At 38.4% G+C, this 15,821-nt stretch overlaps 1 protein-coding gene across 7 annotated transcripts in view; it reads left to right on the top strand.

The window, feature by feature from the left end:
- The window catches only part of TRIP12 (thyroid hormone receptor interactor 12), a 74,354-nt gene that overhangs the window by 36,555 nt on the left and 21,978 nt on the right, over positions 1 to 15,821 (top strand). For all 7 annotated transcript variants that reach the window (XM_040566965.1, XM_040566970.1, XM_040566964.1 and 4 more), the window contains 15 exons: positions 4,105 to 4,210; positions 4,969 to 5,105; positions 6,441 to 6,524; positions 7,876 to 7,971; positions 8,943 to 9,091; positions 10,776 to 10,811; positions 10,889 to 10,984; positions 11,379 to 11,471; positions 11,619 to 11,780; positions 12,525 to 12,593; positions 12,721 to 12,886; positions 13,611 to 13,728; positions 13,868 to 14,024; positions 14,337 to 14,490; positions 15,027 to 15,255. In XM_040566965.1, the coding sequence (XP_040422899.1) occupies positions 4,105 to 4,210; positions 4,969 to 5,105; positions 6,441 to 6,524; positions 7,876 to 7,971; positions 8,943 to 9,091; positions 10,776 to 10,811; positions 10,889 to 10,984; positions 11,379 to 11,471; positions 11,619 to 11,780; positions 12,525 to 12,593; positions 12,721 to 12,886; positions 13,611 to 13,728; positions 13,868 to 14,024; positions 14,337 to 14,490; positions 15,027 to 15,255 (1,852 nt within the window). The remainder of the gene's footprint in view (positions 1 to 4,104; positions 4,211 to 4,968; positions 5,106 to 6,440; positions 6,525 to 7,875; positions 7,972 to 8,942; positions 9,092 to 10,775; positions 10,812 to 10,888; positions 10,985 to 11,378; positions 11,472 to 11,618; positions 11,781 to 12,524; positions 12,594 to 12,720; positions 12,887 to 13,610; positions 13,729 to 13,867; positions 14,025 to 14,336; positions 14,491 to 15,026; positions 15,256 to 15,821) is intronic.

A 15,821-nucleotide genomic window follows, 5' to 3' on the forward strand; every position in this document is an offset into this window, starting at 1 on the left:
ATATATATAAAAGCTTATTTATGCTTCTATTGCTTCTATTATCAGGGAAATTTCTGCCTCTCTTTGTATGGGGTCTTGCCTTCAAATGGGAAGAAGCTGTCAATGATGGCTGGGACAATGCTGAAAGCAGGGTGACCTAGAGTAGCTGTCCCTAAATGAGAAGCCTCAACCTAATACTTGAAGATTTGGGGGGCTGAGAAGAGAAGGCTGATGGATGTAGTGAAAAGCCAGATAAAGGTCAACACAGAACGTGGTGGTGTAACTCCTGACTTGAAAGGGAAGGGGCAGGGGTGAGGGAGAGTCTGAAAATAGCTCTGAATTAGTTTATTTGCAATGGTAGGTGGCAGGGTGTCTGTATGTTGGATTGAGGAAATAAGATGACTAGGTAGGAGATACTTAGTTACAGTGATGGGCTGAATGGGGTTCTAGTTAACAGCTGAGGATGTCTGGGTTGGTATTGAGGGGCACAGTGGCATGTTAGAAAGACAGTAGGTGCCTTTCCCTGCCGATCGTGTTTTTACCCCACCTTTATTGCTTGAGCTAGAAAGCAGCCCAACACAGGAACCAATATAAAATGTAAATTTACAGCCCTAAGAAGTAAATCTCTATTGATTATCTTTCTGAACTGCAAACAAATGATGTTTGGGGTTATCTACTTTGAAAATTTGACTTTGTTTTGGCTTATGTAATACACTCAGGCTGTTAAAATAAGTAAATGTAGTACAGCTGCATTCAGAACTTGTTTCTCTCATACAGCAAAAATGCCTTTAAAAAATGCTGACCAGTAAACAGACTTAAATGTGAAGATGTTCTTAAGATTTTTTTTACATTTTATTTTTGTAAGGCTACAGTGTTTCGGGTTTAGCCTGTTTGGTTCTTTTTTTCTTCAGACTCATTAACATGAGTGTTTGGCATGCAAATAGGATGATGTCATGGCATAAGCAATTCATCTGCTTGCCATAGGGAAACCTACGGCTCCACTTCAATTCTAAAGCTTCGATCTGAAACTTCTGTAGTTGCCTAATATGAACTGCTTAAACCTATTTTTTTTGGAAGGTGTGTCGCACGTGGACATCTACTAGCTCTTTGAGATGGATCTTTTAGGGTTGCCCTGTCTGTTACAGGGGTAGTGCTGACTGAGTAACTTCTGGAGATGAACGTGAAACTAATTCACCTGAAAGCCCTTGCTGTCTGTGGCAGCATGACTGGTGCTTTCCTTTGTCACACAGCCATAGGGATCTTTAATTCCATCTATCTGGATGTTGGTTGTGCCCTGTTTGCTAGTGAAGGCTTGGGGCTGTTTTCATCCTGTGACTCCTGTAGGTGCAGGACTAACTCCCAGGCAGGAGGCCTGCTAGCAGGGCGTTCAGGGGAGGGTTAATTTGGCAGTGTGAGGGAAAGGGGCCTTGGTCCTGTGCTGAAGGAACTAGCAGTCCTGAACTTGTGGTGCTGGGAAGACTCAAAGGATTTCCCAAAAGATGCAAGTGGTAAGACTGACTTAGCTTTCTTAAACAATGAACTTTAAAGGCAGAGAGTGGCTACGGACAGCAGGAAGGGAACAAGTTCAGAGAAATCTTTTGTCCTTTTTGAATTTTGAAATTTGAAAATCTTTTTGAATCCTTTTTAGCCTGGGAAACGAATAGAGGGAGGTAGATGCACACAAGTGCCATGGCAGATGTGTAGAAGGAAAGATTTGGGGAAAAAAAGAAACACACAAAAAGATGCGATGAACAGAGTACTCACTGAGTAGCAGGAGAAAATGAACTAGGCTGTTCTGGGTGCTCAGTCTGTGATGTGTTCTGCAGCTCATCCACCAGGCAATAACTGGTAACTCTATGTTCCCCAGAACCTTACTGAGGTAATTCAGCTTAAAGCGATGGCTCAACTAATTGAATGCTCCTTATGGACAAGGGCAATCCCCTCTACAGCTTCATTGCCATCATGTTTCGTGATGTCTGTGCTCAGCTGATCCTTGTCCCGCTAGATCAGCTCACCAGTCTGACAGAAAGCTAACAAGAGGAAGGTGTGCATCAAGTGTGCGCTGGGCATCTCGGCCTTGGGTCAGGGTAGTAAGGCACGAGTGAGCAGAACCACATTGTTAAACACAGCAGTAGGCTGTTTAACTCTGCTGCCTTGTGAAACGTCTGCCCTTAGCTGATGCTAAGATAGGAATTATGCTAAGTCCATTTCACGTCATGTTTGGTGAAGGTGGTGTCTGTGGTTGATTTGCCTATTAGGAAGCTGGTAAGAACAAGCTTCATGCTTACGGCTTACCACTTGAAACAGAGTACCCGCAGATCTCAAGTAGCAACTGACCTTTAGATGTGAGGAACTCAAATGTTGATTTTTCCAGTGGACACAAAGTTAATCTCTCTGATACAAATGTAAAGCAAAAGTACACCTCATTTTTAGAGTATCATCATGATGTTACCTGGGGAAGTAGACTATTTGGTATCTGTAGCTAATGAGCTACATGTAGCTAATGAGCTGATCTGTAGCTATGAACTCCTAGAGTGGCTGTTGTGGTCAAATATAGTGCTATTATACTTAATACACGCATTTTTTAATGTAAAATAGTCAGCTATGAGAGGAGTTTTGTTGAATCTGTACTTGTAGGACTTGAAACATAGATAGCTGTGGCATAGGATCCCGCTGTAGCTGTTTCAAACTGCTCATCTTTTCTCCAGCACTCCCCCTTCCTTCCCTTCCACAAACAAGGCAAGTAACTTACTGTATGTAAATAGGGTTGGATTCATTAACTGCTTCTCTTTTAGCAACTTCAACCTAAATTGTTGCTTTGCAACCATGTATAGTAAAAGTGTCACTGCTTTAGGAGTATTTTTTTAAAAAAGTAAAAAAAAAAAAAAAATGCATATTCTGTATGCACAGACCGTGTGAAAATTCAGGTGGCTGCCTTATTTCAGCTCAGTGTGCAGTAGCTGTTAGATACAGACGCTTGTTTTCTTAGGTTGCCAAGTTTCTGGGGTTAATAAGCCAGGTTTACGGTAAACACAAGAATATCAGGTTAACCTTAATCTGCATGGAACTTAATGCTGTATGCAGTTAATGTGTTCCTGGATCAAATATGGTATAGTGTCCAGGGGACAGACTATTGACTAGGTCAGTAATAACTTTTCAGATTACGTTCCCTTTTCTGTTAAATATTCTATCAAGGCTTACGTAGTTACGTAGTTATTTCATCCTTAAGTATGACAACTCAATATTCCTGGAATTTTTTTAGGATTAACTAGCAGAAGCCAGTTTGATAGGTACTGTGCTAAAATACAGTTCATGCTTAAATGTGTTTTATTTCTGCTGTGCTGCCAGAAGAGGGAGCAGTGTTCTAATTATTTCATCGTAAACAAGAGAAAATTAATATCAGCTGTGTTAGTCTTCAACAGTACAAATACTTCTAAATTAAAAACTCAATTCCTTTCCCAGAGTTGTGAAAATATGCTTGGTTATCTGCCTAAAGGAAGACCTTACAGCAGTGATAGGGTTTGAAGGGATGTAGTTAAAATAAACACACACACAAAACATTGCAGATCTCAACATTGGCAGTGCTTGACTTCTGGAGGGTGGGGGAGTCTGATTTGGTTTTAAGGCAGTTACTCTTAAGCCATATTAATGTAGATCAAACTGCTTGTGATTAAAAGTTACGATTTGTCTGGTGAATGTGACTAAGTTAATGCTGCACAGATTTACCTAAGGGGTGGGGGCAAAACAGATAACTCCCCCCCCCCAACACACTATGGTTTCTTTTTCTCTATGATCTAAAACTAAATAATTCTTTTGTTTTAGGTGTTTTGAACATAAACACATGGAAATAATGTGTCATATAGTATTTGTTGAGCATGAGGAGACCTACAAGCTCCTGTGCAACTGGAGTGTACAGGTTACAAAAAGGTGTCCAAGTAACAATTTAAAAATAAAAATGAATTTTTAAGCATTTCTTTTACTGGAATAGCAGATCAGTGTAAGGTGACTAAAAGCTGTTGTAGACTTACTGTAGTTCTTATGTACAAGCTGTCCTGTTTCACTTCTTTGTAGAGCTGCTGTGTATTTAAAGACTGACTTACTGTCAATCCCTTAAATATTACATAGGCCTAAGAAAATCCACAAAGAAGCGCAGTGAATCACCACCTGCTGAGCTCCCCAGTTTGCGGCGGAGCACACGGCAAAAGACCACGGGCTCCTGTGCTAGTACCAGGTAAAACTCTAAACCAAGATGTGGTTACTGCTGCAGATTGGTATTTGTTATCTTTCTTAGCTATTGTAGAAAGAGCTGCAGTTTTTCAGGCTTGCAGGGTCACCCTGTACACTAATGTCATGGATAATGCATAGAATTTGGCACTATCACACTTCCAATAAGTACCTCAGCTATGGGAGTTAAGGGGGGGAGGAAGTACCCAAAGGCAATGTCACAAATTTAAATAATCCTTTTCTTACTAAGGTTGTGTTTAAAAAGATGGAGTTCTAAACTTCTCTGTTATGAATAATAAAATCAATGACAATTTTGAAAAATAAGACTGTATGGTGCCATGCAGGTGTCTGTTTTAATACTGTACCAATTAGTTTGTCAATAGCTGCATCTGAACAACTGGTACTGCATATTGAAGTACTTGATATGCCTGAGGTCTGTTCCTGTTGTCAGTTATGCACTTGAATTTGATGCCTTACATCATAAGCATACATATTTTTTTTAGCAGTGACAATAGTAATGTTTAAAAAAGCAGATTTAGAAAGGCCAATGCCCTTAAACTTGACCTGCTATTGAAAACCAAGCTGAATGTCAGAGTTCTTTGTACTTTGAATAGTTCAGAACTTTCTTTAAAGGTGAATACTCTGGCATCAGACTTCTTTTCAAATGTGTACAAATCAGTTACTTGGTTTGTAATTAAGTCACTTTAATTGTGAGCATTTTGACTATTTTTAAGTTCCAAAACATTTGTTTTTTCAAATCTTTAGTCGGCGAGGCTCTGGCCTGGGCAAAAGAGGAGCAGCTGAAGCTCGCCGACAGGAGAAGATGGCTGATCCTGACAACAACCAGGATGGAGTTAACTCTTCAGCTGCGCGTACTGATGAGGCTCCCCAGGGAGCTGCAGGTAAAAAGAAATACCAACTGCAGTGTTTTAGTATACATGTGGATACAAACTTCATATATGGATTAAGTTCTGGGAGGAAGTTATGATTTAAGTTGGTACAGCTTCTGGAACCTTTTGAATGAGAGGGACCTTAACTTTTGAATCTGTTCTCTTGTACATCTGGTACAAGCTTCAGTTATGCTACTTCATAGTCTCCAACCTATTTCCAATGAAGTATACTTTTAATAAAAAAAAAAAGCCCAAAAACTAATTTCAGTTAATGCTACATAAATCACTGTACTGCTGACTGAAGAGATGCCAAGCTGTTCAGAATATAGAAGACAAGTATTTACCTGTGAGAGTTCTTTAACTACTCGAAAATATTTTTTAAGTTTTCTGTTGAAACTGCAAGCCTCTCTGTATTGGAGAAATTTGTCTTTGGGTTAATTAATACTCCTGTTTATGCAGTTCTGTTAAATGGTACTTAATTTTATCACCTGGTCCTAATCAACAGTGATTTTGAAGGAGCTTTCCAACAATTATGCTGGGTGGTAGAAAAACTCAAAATGTCTGTTTTTAAAATTAGCTACGTTGCTATGAAAAGTCAAAATGAACTGGAATGAAGGGCAGTGTAACACTTAAGAGAATAAAATTACTAAGAATGCAGGCAACTGTGTCCAAAGAAGAGCAATGAAGCTGGTGAAGGGTCTAGAAAACAAATCTGAGGAGTGGCCGAGAGGGCTAGGATTATTTAGTTTGGAGAAAAGAAGGCTTAGGGAAGACCTTATTGTACTTTACAGTTACCTTAAAGGGGGTTGTAGTGAGGTGGGGATCAGGCTTTTCTCCCAATCACCAATTGATCAGACAATGGGAAATGGCCTCAAGTTGCACTGGGGAGGTTTTTGGTTGGATATTAGAAGGAATTTCTTTACTGAAAGAGTTATACGGCATTGCAATAGGCTGCCCAGGGAAGTGGCTGAGTCCCCATCCCTGGAGGTCTTTAAGAAATGTGTAGTTCAATGGTGGACTTAGTACTATGTTAAAGGTTGGACTAGATGATCTTAGAGGTCTTTTCCAACCTGAATGATTCTATGAAATACACAAGAAATGTTATTTGCTGATCTGACTTCTTTCGTATCTTGTGTTGGTATAGCCTTTCTTGTTAGTTTTTGGATTAGGATTAGGTCTCTAGACTGACATTGGTCTAATTGAAGTGACAATTGTACAAGTGTGGTGGCAGTGTTAAATGCACACCACTTTTCTGATGATGGATGCTTTTTTTGATGGTGGAGTCCATGCAAATTTTGTAGTTCTGAAGGTGCTTTAACTCATGTTAATCTATTTTATTTCTTTCAGCTTCTAGTTCTGTTGCTGGAGCTGTAGGTATGACAACATCTGGAGAAAGTGAGTCAGATGACTCTGAAATGGGAAGACTACAAGGTATAAAAGCTATAATTAATTTTCAATTTATTATTTTTTTGCAGCCTGTGAATAGCTGTACTGACGCACGTTCTGTATTATATAATGTGGGGAGGCTGTATCTTGTTTCTATGTCTGTGAATGTGTTGCTTTGCTTACTGTAGTTCTCATGAACTATGACACTGTAAGCTTTAACTCACTGAAGATGTGAGAATTTGGAACTAACGTCTGTAGGGATTGGTTAGTGTCCTTAGTTGTTTCCATGGTGTGTAATACATTACTATTGATTTTTTTTTTCAGGTGGAGATAGGGGTTGGGAGGGAGGAGGAGAATTGAGAACTGAGTCCTATTAAGTGTGTAAGCTATTGCTGGAAGTATGAGAATGTCTTTGCAAGAATACGTTTCCAGTTGACAGGCTGGATTAGGTTGATCTGCTGATTCTGGATAACTTTTTTTTGTCCTTGCCATTGATAGTCAAGTAACTACAAGCTTTGATCAAAGTCTAAATGTTCTTAAACATGCTTGCTTTCATGCCTTAGTTATAGAAGAATTCAGGTCTCTCATCTGAAATACAGGCAGGTACAAACTCAGTTTTCATGTCCTATTGTGCAAGGAGTTCTGTGATTGTGATTTTTCCTTGCAAATGACAGATTTTGGCAAATCTGGATCACTAATGTGGAAATGAGTGCTATGTCAGTACCAGTTCACTTGCTTATAGCCCCCAGTAAGTGTAGGTATGCATTAGGAATGTTGAGCTAATTTTTTATTATTATTAATCGGTATCTGTGTTGATCAGAAGTGGTCATGCTTGCTACAGTAAAAATTGGAATTACCCAGAATCACCCACTTAGTCTAGCTTAGGACTACTGAAAAGTGTTACTTTAAAAATGCTAATTTTCAGCAGAGATCTTGCTGTCCTATTCATCAGGAAGTAAAGCTGTGAAACTTGTGTCCTTTCCTCAGATTTAATAGTGCTACTCGGATCCTGAACATGTGAAGTTTAGCCAGTTTTGCGTAGTTTGAGTTCAGGTTTGAAATTACAGCCTATGTATGTGCTATTTTAGATCTAAACTTACAATGTTAATTTAGTAGACCAAATTTCTTCTGTAAAATATAAAGCTTTGAAAATTTGGTGGGTGACTTCTTAAGGGGCATTAATGCTCTGATGCATATAAATATGACCTATTTGTTCCTTGAAGGCCATCTTTTTGGTGTGTTTGAAACTGAAGTAACTACAGTCATCTAATCCTAACTCTTCTTTCCTAAAGTATCAAAATTCTAGTAGTCTTAAATTATAGCTTCATGGAATTTAAGCTTTTAAAAATATATGTAGAAGCTTTGACAATGGCTGTTATCCTCTGTTTGCTTTTAGCTCTATTAGAGGCTAGGGGTCTTCCTCCTCACCTGTTTGGCCCTCTTGGTCCTCGGATGTCGCAGCTCTTCCACAGGACAATTGGAAGTGGAGCTAGTAAGCCAAGTTTGTCTAATTTGACTTGATTCTTTCCACTTCCAGACTAGTAGAATTCAGCCACTAGTACATTCTAGTATTTGTGTTAGCTACATAATTTATATTTTACATGTTGGAGATTTGTATGTCATGAGTGCTAGACCACTGGTCAGCAATATTAATGAGTTTTTCTTCCTATAAGGAAGAGAAATTTGCTTTAGCCATATTTCATTTCTTTTCTTTTCTTTTTTAGTTTTTTTAATCTTGATGTTCCATTCTAGGTGGGGAAGGGAGGGTTCTTGCCTTTTCACCCCTTCATTATCTTTTTCTCCTGCATGATGGGCTGCTTAACAGAAGACCTCTGAACCCCCTTGTTTTTTTTGCTAGCTTTAAGCAAGTGCTTAAGCTAGCTTTAGAACTGATACAACCTAACAGTTTTAAGGTACCTTGTTCAGAGCTTCAAAAGGGTCTTAGTTCTCAGACTATGTCAGTGAGAACGTGGGTCCTTAGTCTTGTTCCACCATATCTGCATTATGCAGCTGGCTAAGATGTGTGCCTTCTAGTCCCAGCTGGTTTGGCTTCCAGGAGAGCCAAAGACAGCCTGTAACACTGCCTGCCAAGAAGATGGGGTCTAATGGATACTCTACGTGCTGTATTATCTAAGGGGTATGCTGAAAAGTCCTTTACTTTATAAAGGTGGAGTGGTATGGGTTCTGTCACCCGCTGTAGGTTGGCAAAGATGGCTATGGTGAGCAGTGTGGTGAACTCCCTGAGCTGTGACCAGTCTGCACTGGAAGGGCAGCTAAGAGTGAGATTTCATTTCTCTTTCCCTCCCCCTTTTTATGGCAGGGAAAGGAAGTGAAACTACAAATGCAGAGGAAGGCAAACTGTCTCTCGTCTTCCACTCTGGCAGAAATATAGCGTAACAGTTGCACTGAACACTTAAATTCTCTAATATCTTCTTTCCTAATCTTTTTTTTCTGGATATATAGGTTCTAAAGCCCAACAGCTTTTACAAGGTCTGCAAGCCACTGATGAAAGTCAGCAACTACAGGCAGTGATTGAGATGTGCCAGCTGTTGGTCATGGGAAATGAAGAAACATTAGGAGGATTTCCAGTCAAGAGTGTTGTACCAGCTTTGGTAAAACAAACAAAAAAAACTGTGCTTCTGTTGGAAGATAAAATATTTCACTTAATATCTTGCTTAAATCAAGTATTTAAAATGGACCAACAAATGCCTTTGACATTAGCCTGCACTTAGAACTAACACTGGAATTACCAATGTGTCAGATTTCTTTCTTCTCTTTTTAGTCTGGAGTTCATTTTTGTGAGCAGTTTTAACGATGTAACTTTTTATCTCTTAGAGCTAGTAACTTGAATGGGTGTATAAAATGTCACTTCCTCATGTTCCTGCAAATATATGAAAGGGATCTGTTTTGATGGTCTAAGGAATGAGTGTGTTATGCATTATTAATTACACTAACAGCACTAAAAAAAAAAAACAGGTGGCATCTAGTTTACTTTTCTTCCATAGCTTGCTTGTGCTAGGTTCTGCAAATACTGTCTGTCCTTGCTCAATGATTTACTCTTTCCTGATCTGCTTTTTAGCATCAGGATTTTTCTCCTAAATAAGGTATACTATACTGGGCCTCACTAGTCAATATTTTTTGTCTGTTTTTTTAGAATCGATGAGGATTAGTTGGCCTAAAATTTAAAATACTTCCAAGAAGACAGTTCCTATTCTCCCTTCTTATTTGCATAGCCTTCAGGCTGTAGTATGTGTATTGTCAGGTATTTCTTCAGAAAAACAGCCCCCAGAACTTTGTGATTCCAGTAAATAGCCTTTAAGTTGCACTTTAGCAGAGCCTGCTTGCCATTGAGTCTTTCTCCTCTGGTAAGAATTGGTAAATGTCAGTAAAACAGTCCTTGCTGCACATGTTGTCAGTAAGGTAGCTGCTGCTTAGAAGGACTTAGATTTTATGTTTAAATGCAAATTGCAGCAAGTAGTCAAAAGTATACAGAAGTAGAACAGCAAACTTAAACAAAACAAAAACCACTAAAAATGCTTAGGAAAAAAGCTCATTACATGTTTAAAGAGAAAATTGTCAAGTCTGCACACATTGTGAGATAAGGTCTGATAGATGGATTTAAAGACAAATGCACTTATTTTAACGTAAGGTTATTGTATGCCTCTGGATACTAAGGTCAGAACAATGGAAGTGCTTTAAGAGAATATAGAAAATCCAGTTCTGTAGCCATCAGATAATTTTCGGGATGGATGTGGCTCTTTCATGCCTGGAGGCAGGTATGAGCCAAGAGAATGATGTATAGGAAAAATGTGAAACTTCTTCCACAGCTGTCTCACAGGTTAATTTACATTTAAGTGATTGTGCTTCTATTCTGCAACAAAATGTGGACAACTGGTGTATACTTTTATGTTTTAAAAAAAAAACTGAAACCCACTGCCACCTGTGCTGGTTCATAGCCTATATGATGTATTTCAATTAATATTGTGTGAACCATAGTCTAAAAACTATGCATGGCTATGCATGGTCATGTGCGTATGTTAGGTGGAGTGTGTGTGTATATATACATGTATACATAAAAAGCATTATCTGTTTTTGAGCACACATTTTGCAAAACTTTGTCTTACTAAGCTAAACTTTGTCTTGCTAATTCTGTAGTAGATCAAGAATAGGTAGTGGCTCTTTTTTTAACTTCTAGTGAAATTCAAAGCCCTGAGTCAAAAGCTACAATATAGATTTGTGTACGTTATGTTGAGATCTTTATACTCTTTACTAAGTTAAGAATCTTTTTTTGAACAGATAACATTGCTGCAGATGGAGCACAACTTTGACATAGTAAGTAGTATGTAATTCTTAAATGTTTTTGAACAAGTGTATCAGCTGAACTTCTAACAAATCTATATATTTAATAGATGAATCATGCTTGTCGGGCCTTAACATACATGATGGAAGCACTTCCTAGATCATCTGCTGTAGTGGTTGATGCAATTCCTGTCTTCTTGGAAAAGGTAACATGAAATCAAAACAGTATTAAAAAAATCTGAGGGGTTTTTGTCTTAACTTCTGTTTTAACTTCAGGATTACCCGCAATATAATGGTGTCTTTCATAGTTTGTATGATGGTGCATAGCGTATCAGAAGCTTTTAAGATGGGTTTACTCTTTGTTCATACCCTTAATGAAAAGCACTCTGACAGAAAACTTTGGTGTTGCAAAGATACTGAGTAATTATACAAACTAGAAACTCTTGGAGTAGCTACATAGCTGATCTGGCCTTAAATTGCTTAATTTGGTTACAGCTAGCAGTGTAGCTGCATTAGCACGTCTTAGTCTAATGTTAATGAAGACAACTTCTTACAAAGTGATTTAACAATTGATTTACAAATGTTCTTGTTTTATTCTAGCTGCAAGTTATTCAGTGCATTGATGTGGCAGAGCAGGCGCTGACAGCCCTAGAGATGTTATCACGCAGGCATAGTAAAGCCATTCTGCAGGCAGTAAGTATGGAAGAAATTATCTTTCACTTCCACATACCCATTCCCACCTGGGTGGTCTCTAAGTTCTGTGAAGATGAAGCAAGAAAACCAGTTTCAGGAACTTCTAGCAGTACTGAGAGTAAAAACCACTTCTTTGTTTTGTTATAGGGTGGGTTGGCAGACTGCTTGCTCTATCTGGAATTCTTCAGTATAAATGCACAGAGGAATGCATTAGCTATTGCTGCCAACTGCTGCCAGAGTATAACACCTGATGAGTTTCACTTTGTGGCAGACTCTTTGCCACTGCTTACACAAAGGTTAACCCATCAGGTAAGAAGCTATTAGAAAGCAGAAAGTTTCACTTTGATCTGAAAGGAGTATAAAGCTACCTCCAGATATCTAGTTCTTTCTGTGTATTACTTGCCTCTGCAATCTGCTAACTACCTTAAAGCTTCTATACTGTCAAGCTGTGATACTTTGGTGTGCATATGAAACTCGTTTTTCTAACTGTGCTGTAAGGATTCATGACACCCATGTTAACTTTGTAAAATGAGATAAGTAAGGTACCTGAACTTAGAGCGTGACTAATTGTGGTTTTGTAGTCCTTACTTGTTGCCCTGTCAATAAGAGTAAATCTAGTAGTATTACTGTTCTTTTTTTCCTAATAGAGGAGTTGCAAGTTTCCTTCCTACTTCTGGAAAGTTTGAGTTTCAATTCATGTTATGCTGTTTGGATTCTTTTGCTGGTTCGACCTTTGGGGATGAATTTTGCTCTTTAAAAAAAAAAAAAAAAAACAAACACTTATTCCTGCACAATAGTTTCAAGTGGTTGGTTCTAAATCATGTGACTCTAAAGATCTGCCTATTCTGTAATGCTGCTGTGATAATAAATGGGCACTCATAATGACTATTGCACCAAAAGAAATTTGAACAATGCTGCTTAGTTGGCAGAGGTGAAAAAAGACCGTCTGACTGGTCTTTTTGAGATGTTTTATGAATGTCTTCATGACAGCCTAGTCTAATGCAAGTTAAAATTGTTTAATTCAAATAAATACTTAACATTTTCTTTTAACAGGACAAAAAGTCTGTTGAAAGCACTTGTCTCTGTTTTGCGCGGCTAGTGGACAACTTCCAGCATGAGGAGGTAAGGGTGTGTGTGTTGTTTTTTCTGCGGGTGGGGTGGGTTTGTTTGTTCCCTTCCTCTGTCTGTCATAAGGGATTACCTTTTGAAATCGCACTATCATCTTTGATTTTGCTGTTTTCTTCTGAAGAACTTGCTCCAACAGGTTGCTTCCAAGGACTTGTTAACAAATATCCAGCAACTCTTGGTAGTGACGCCTCCAATCCTGAGCTCAGGAATGTTCATCATGGTGGTGCGCATGTTTTCCTTAATGTGCTCCAATTGTCCAACACTTGCAGTCCAACTTATGAAGCAAAGTGAGTTCTTGGTTTTTCATGTCTTGGGGGCCTACTTAAACTTGTGCCTATGGTCAGGATGGAACGCTAAGCACTTGATTAAACAAGTGTTATGTTCTTTTTTTCTTTCTTACTGTGCTTCTCCTGGGATACAAAGTTTTTAGTTCATCTTGTTGAAAGTATTTGTCCTGTCTTCTGCCCCCTCCACCCCCTCCCTTTCCTGTCTCTAGCTGTTGTCACTGCAATGCTCACCTGATCTTTTTTGAGTCTGTATTAGCTTTGCAAGTTGTTTTTATTTCAACACAAATTATATAATTCTTGTAGTATTTACTAAGTAGGGGAAATGTGATTTAAGGGCTTTTTCAAAGCTTTTACTTTTCATAATGAAAAGTAACTGCTGTGTAGCTGTTTTGGTCTGCACTCTGTTCCTTCTTTCCATCTTGGGAAATCTGACTTGCAACTACAACTGCCCTGTATGTTCCCCTGCTTTCTTCCCTGCCTTGTGTGTTTAGTGATATTCCCCCCTCACTGCTTTCTCTTAAAGGAGGGATGGGAGGTGGGCAGTGGAAATGAAAAACTCACAAACCCCATGTCAGAGAACAGACACAGTTTTGTAATGTCCAGAGAGATGGCTTTTGTCCTACGTTGTAGTCACTGCCCTAAACAGACAGGCAGAATATTTCTTCTGTATAGAGTCCAACACAAGAGTCTGTATACCAATATGAACAATCTCAATAATTTACAGATATTGCAGAAACTCTTCACTTTCTCCTTTGTGGAGCCTCAAATGGGAGTTGTCAAGAACAAATTGACCTTGTTCCACGAAGTCCTCAAGAACTTTATGAGCTTACTTCTCTTATCTGGTAAGTTATCTAGTCTTAAGTTTTTGGGTCTGGTAGGGGTGTTAAATTCCGTAACTCTAAAATGAAGGCAAAGAGCATTCTGCTCAGATGGACTTGATTGTATACTTCTAGTCAAATGCTGTTTTAATGTTCTTCTCAGTGAACTGATGCCTTGTCTGCCAAAAGAGGGGATATTTGCTGTTGATACTATGTTGAAGAAGGGAAATGCGCAAAATACCGATGGTGCAATATGGCAATGGCGAGATGACAGGGGTCTCTGGCATCCCTATAACAGGATTGATAGTCGAATAATAGAGGTATGTCTGTGTGGTGATGTTCTTTAAAAGTTGTATAGGGAACTGAGTGCTCTTTGGTTTTGAAACTAAACATCTTTTGAGAAAGAAACACATGAATTTCTCAAACATCCTGCTGTAATGTAGCGCTGGATATTCAGTAATAGAGGAACTGTTGAATGCTTAATCGATGTTTTTATTGTATTTCTGTCTGTCATTGGTTTTTGCTACTGTGTTGCCTCTCTCACCACTTAGGTATAAATTCCTTTTTGTGAAGGCTTTCTTAACTTTAAACTCTTTGTTCGTTCTTAACTTTAAACTCCACTTTGTCTTTAGGCAGCTCATCAGGTGGGTGAGGATGAGATAAGCCTGTCGACACTTGGGCGTGTCTATACTATTGATTTTAACTCTATGCAGCAAATAAATGAGGATACTGGAACAGCACGTGCCATTCAGCGGAAACCAAACCCTTTAGCCAATACAAACACTAGTAAGTATAGCTTATGAGACATCCAGCATTTCTAGCTATAGCTAACTAATGCTGTATGCAGTAGTCTACTTCTTGGCCAATACATTTCTTGTTTAATACATTTCTTATTTCTATGGAATATCAAACTATTTTTGAATAACTGGAAGATAGCTTTACAACCATTCAAATTGAAATACATTCTTTTAAACAGATGAACTCCTTTTCAGGGGACTGAAAATGCATAAAAATTGGGGGGACGGGGGGGTTTTGTGGCTTGGAGTTTTATGAAACAATATTCATACTTTTTTTTAAAAAAAGACTTTACTATGGCACAGAAGTATATAACAATGGAATAAACACACTTTGGCATTGTTGGAAGAAGAGGATATGTAGTTGTGTTCTTGATATCAGTTTGACTTCTGTTTACTAGACTAGCATATCTTTTCAATTCAAGATCTAAACTAATTCAGCTTTTTAAAAAGAAGACAAGAAAACTGAGCACCTTGGAGCAGAGATGCAAAGAACTATGCAGTGATTTGTTGCACAATTTCTTACAGGTGGACATTCAGATTTGAAGAAGGATGATGCCCGAGCACAACTAATGAAAGAAGACCCAGAACTGGCAAAATCCTTTATTAAAACATTGTTTGGTGTCCTTTATGAAGTGTATAGTTCTTCAGCTGGACCTGCTGTTAGACACAAGTGCCTTAGAGCAATACTTAGGATAATTTATTTTGCTGATGCTGAACTTCTGAAGGATGTGCTGAAAAACCATGCTGTTTCAAGGTGGGTTCATGAAAAATTGTAAATGACACTAGTTTGGATCTCACAGCTCAAATTGACTTATCTTTTATCTTTTTAAGTCCTTTTATTTTCCCAAAGCTGGGGCTGCCTAGCTTCTCAAGATTTTTTTAATCTTAGATTTTGCAGTAGGTGCTGACTGTAGACTTCTGTAATAGAAACTCTGATTACTTATATGGTTCTGTGTACTAGTTATGTCAAATATTACCACTTACTTTTCCTAATTTCTAAAGTTAGCCTGTAGCAAGGTGACTTTTGAGGTAATATTTGGAACAATAAGACTTCTTTGGCATTATGCTGGAAAGTTCAGTTCTGTTCATGAAACATCCTGTACTTGCTATATTATTAGGTTAGGGGTCTAGCCAAAAGGATGCAGTTAGAAAACAAACTGACTGCTAGTTTTGAAAAATTGGAACTTTGTACCACATTTGAAAAACTAAACTATTTTCCTTTGTGCCACATGAAAAAACTTGGCATAAGTGACTTAGGTGGGGGAAGAGCTTTGTCCTTTACTTATAACTCTTATGAAAGTGCAGTGAAATTTGTTTGTA

Source organism: Cygnus olor, chromosome 9 (assembly GCF_009769625.2).
Source record: "Cygnus olor isolate bCygOlo1 chromosome 9, bCygOlo1.pri.v2, whole genome shotgun sequence".
In the NCBI taxonomy this organism is placed as follows: Eukaryota; Metazoa; Chordata; class Aves; order Anseriformes; family Anatidae; genus Cygnus; species Cygnus olor.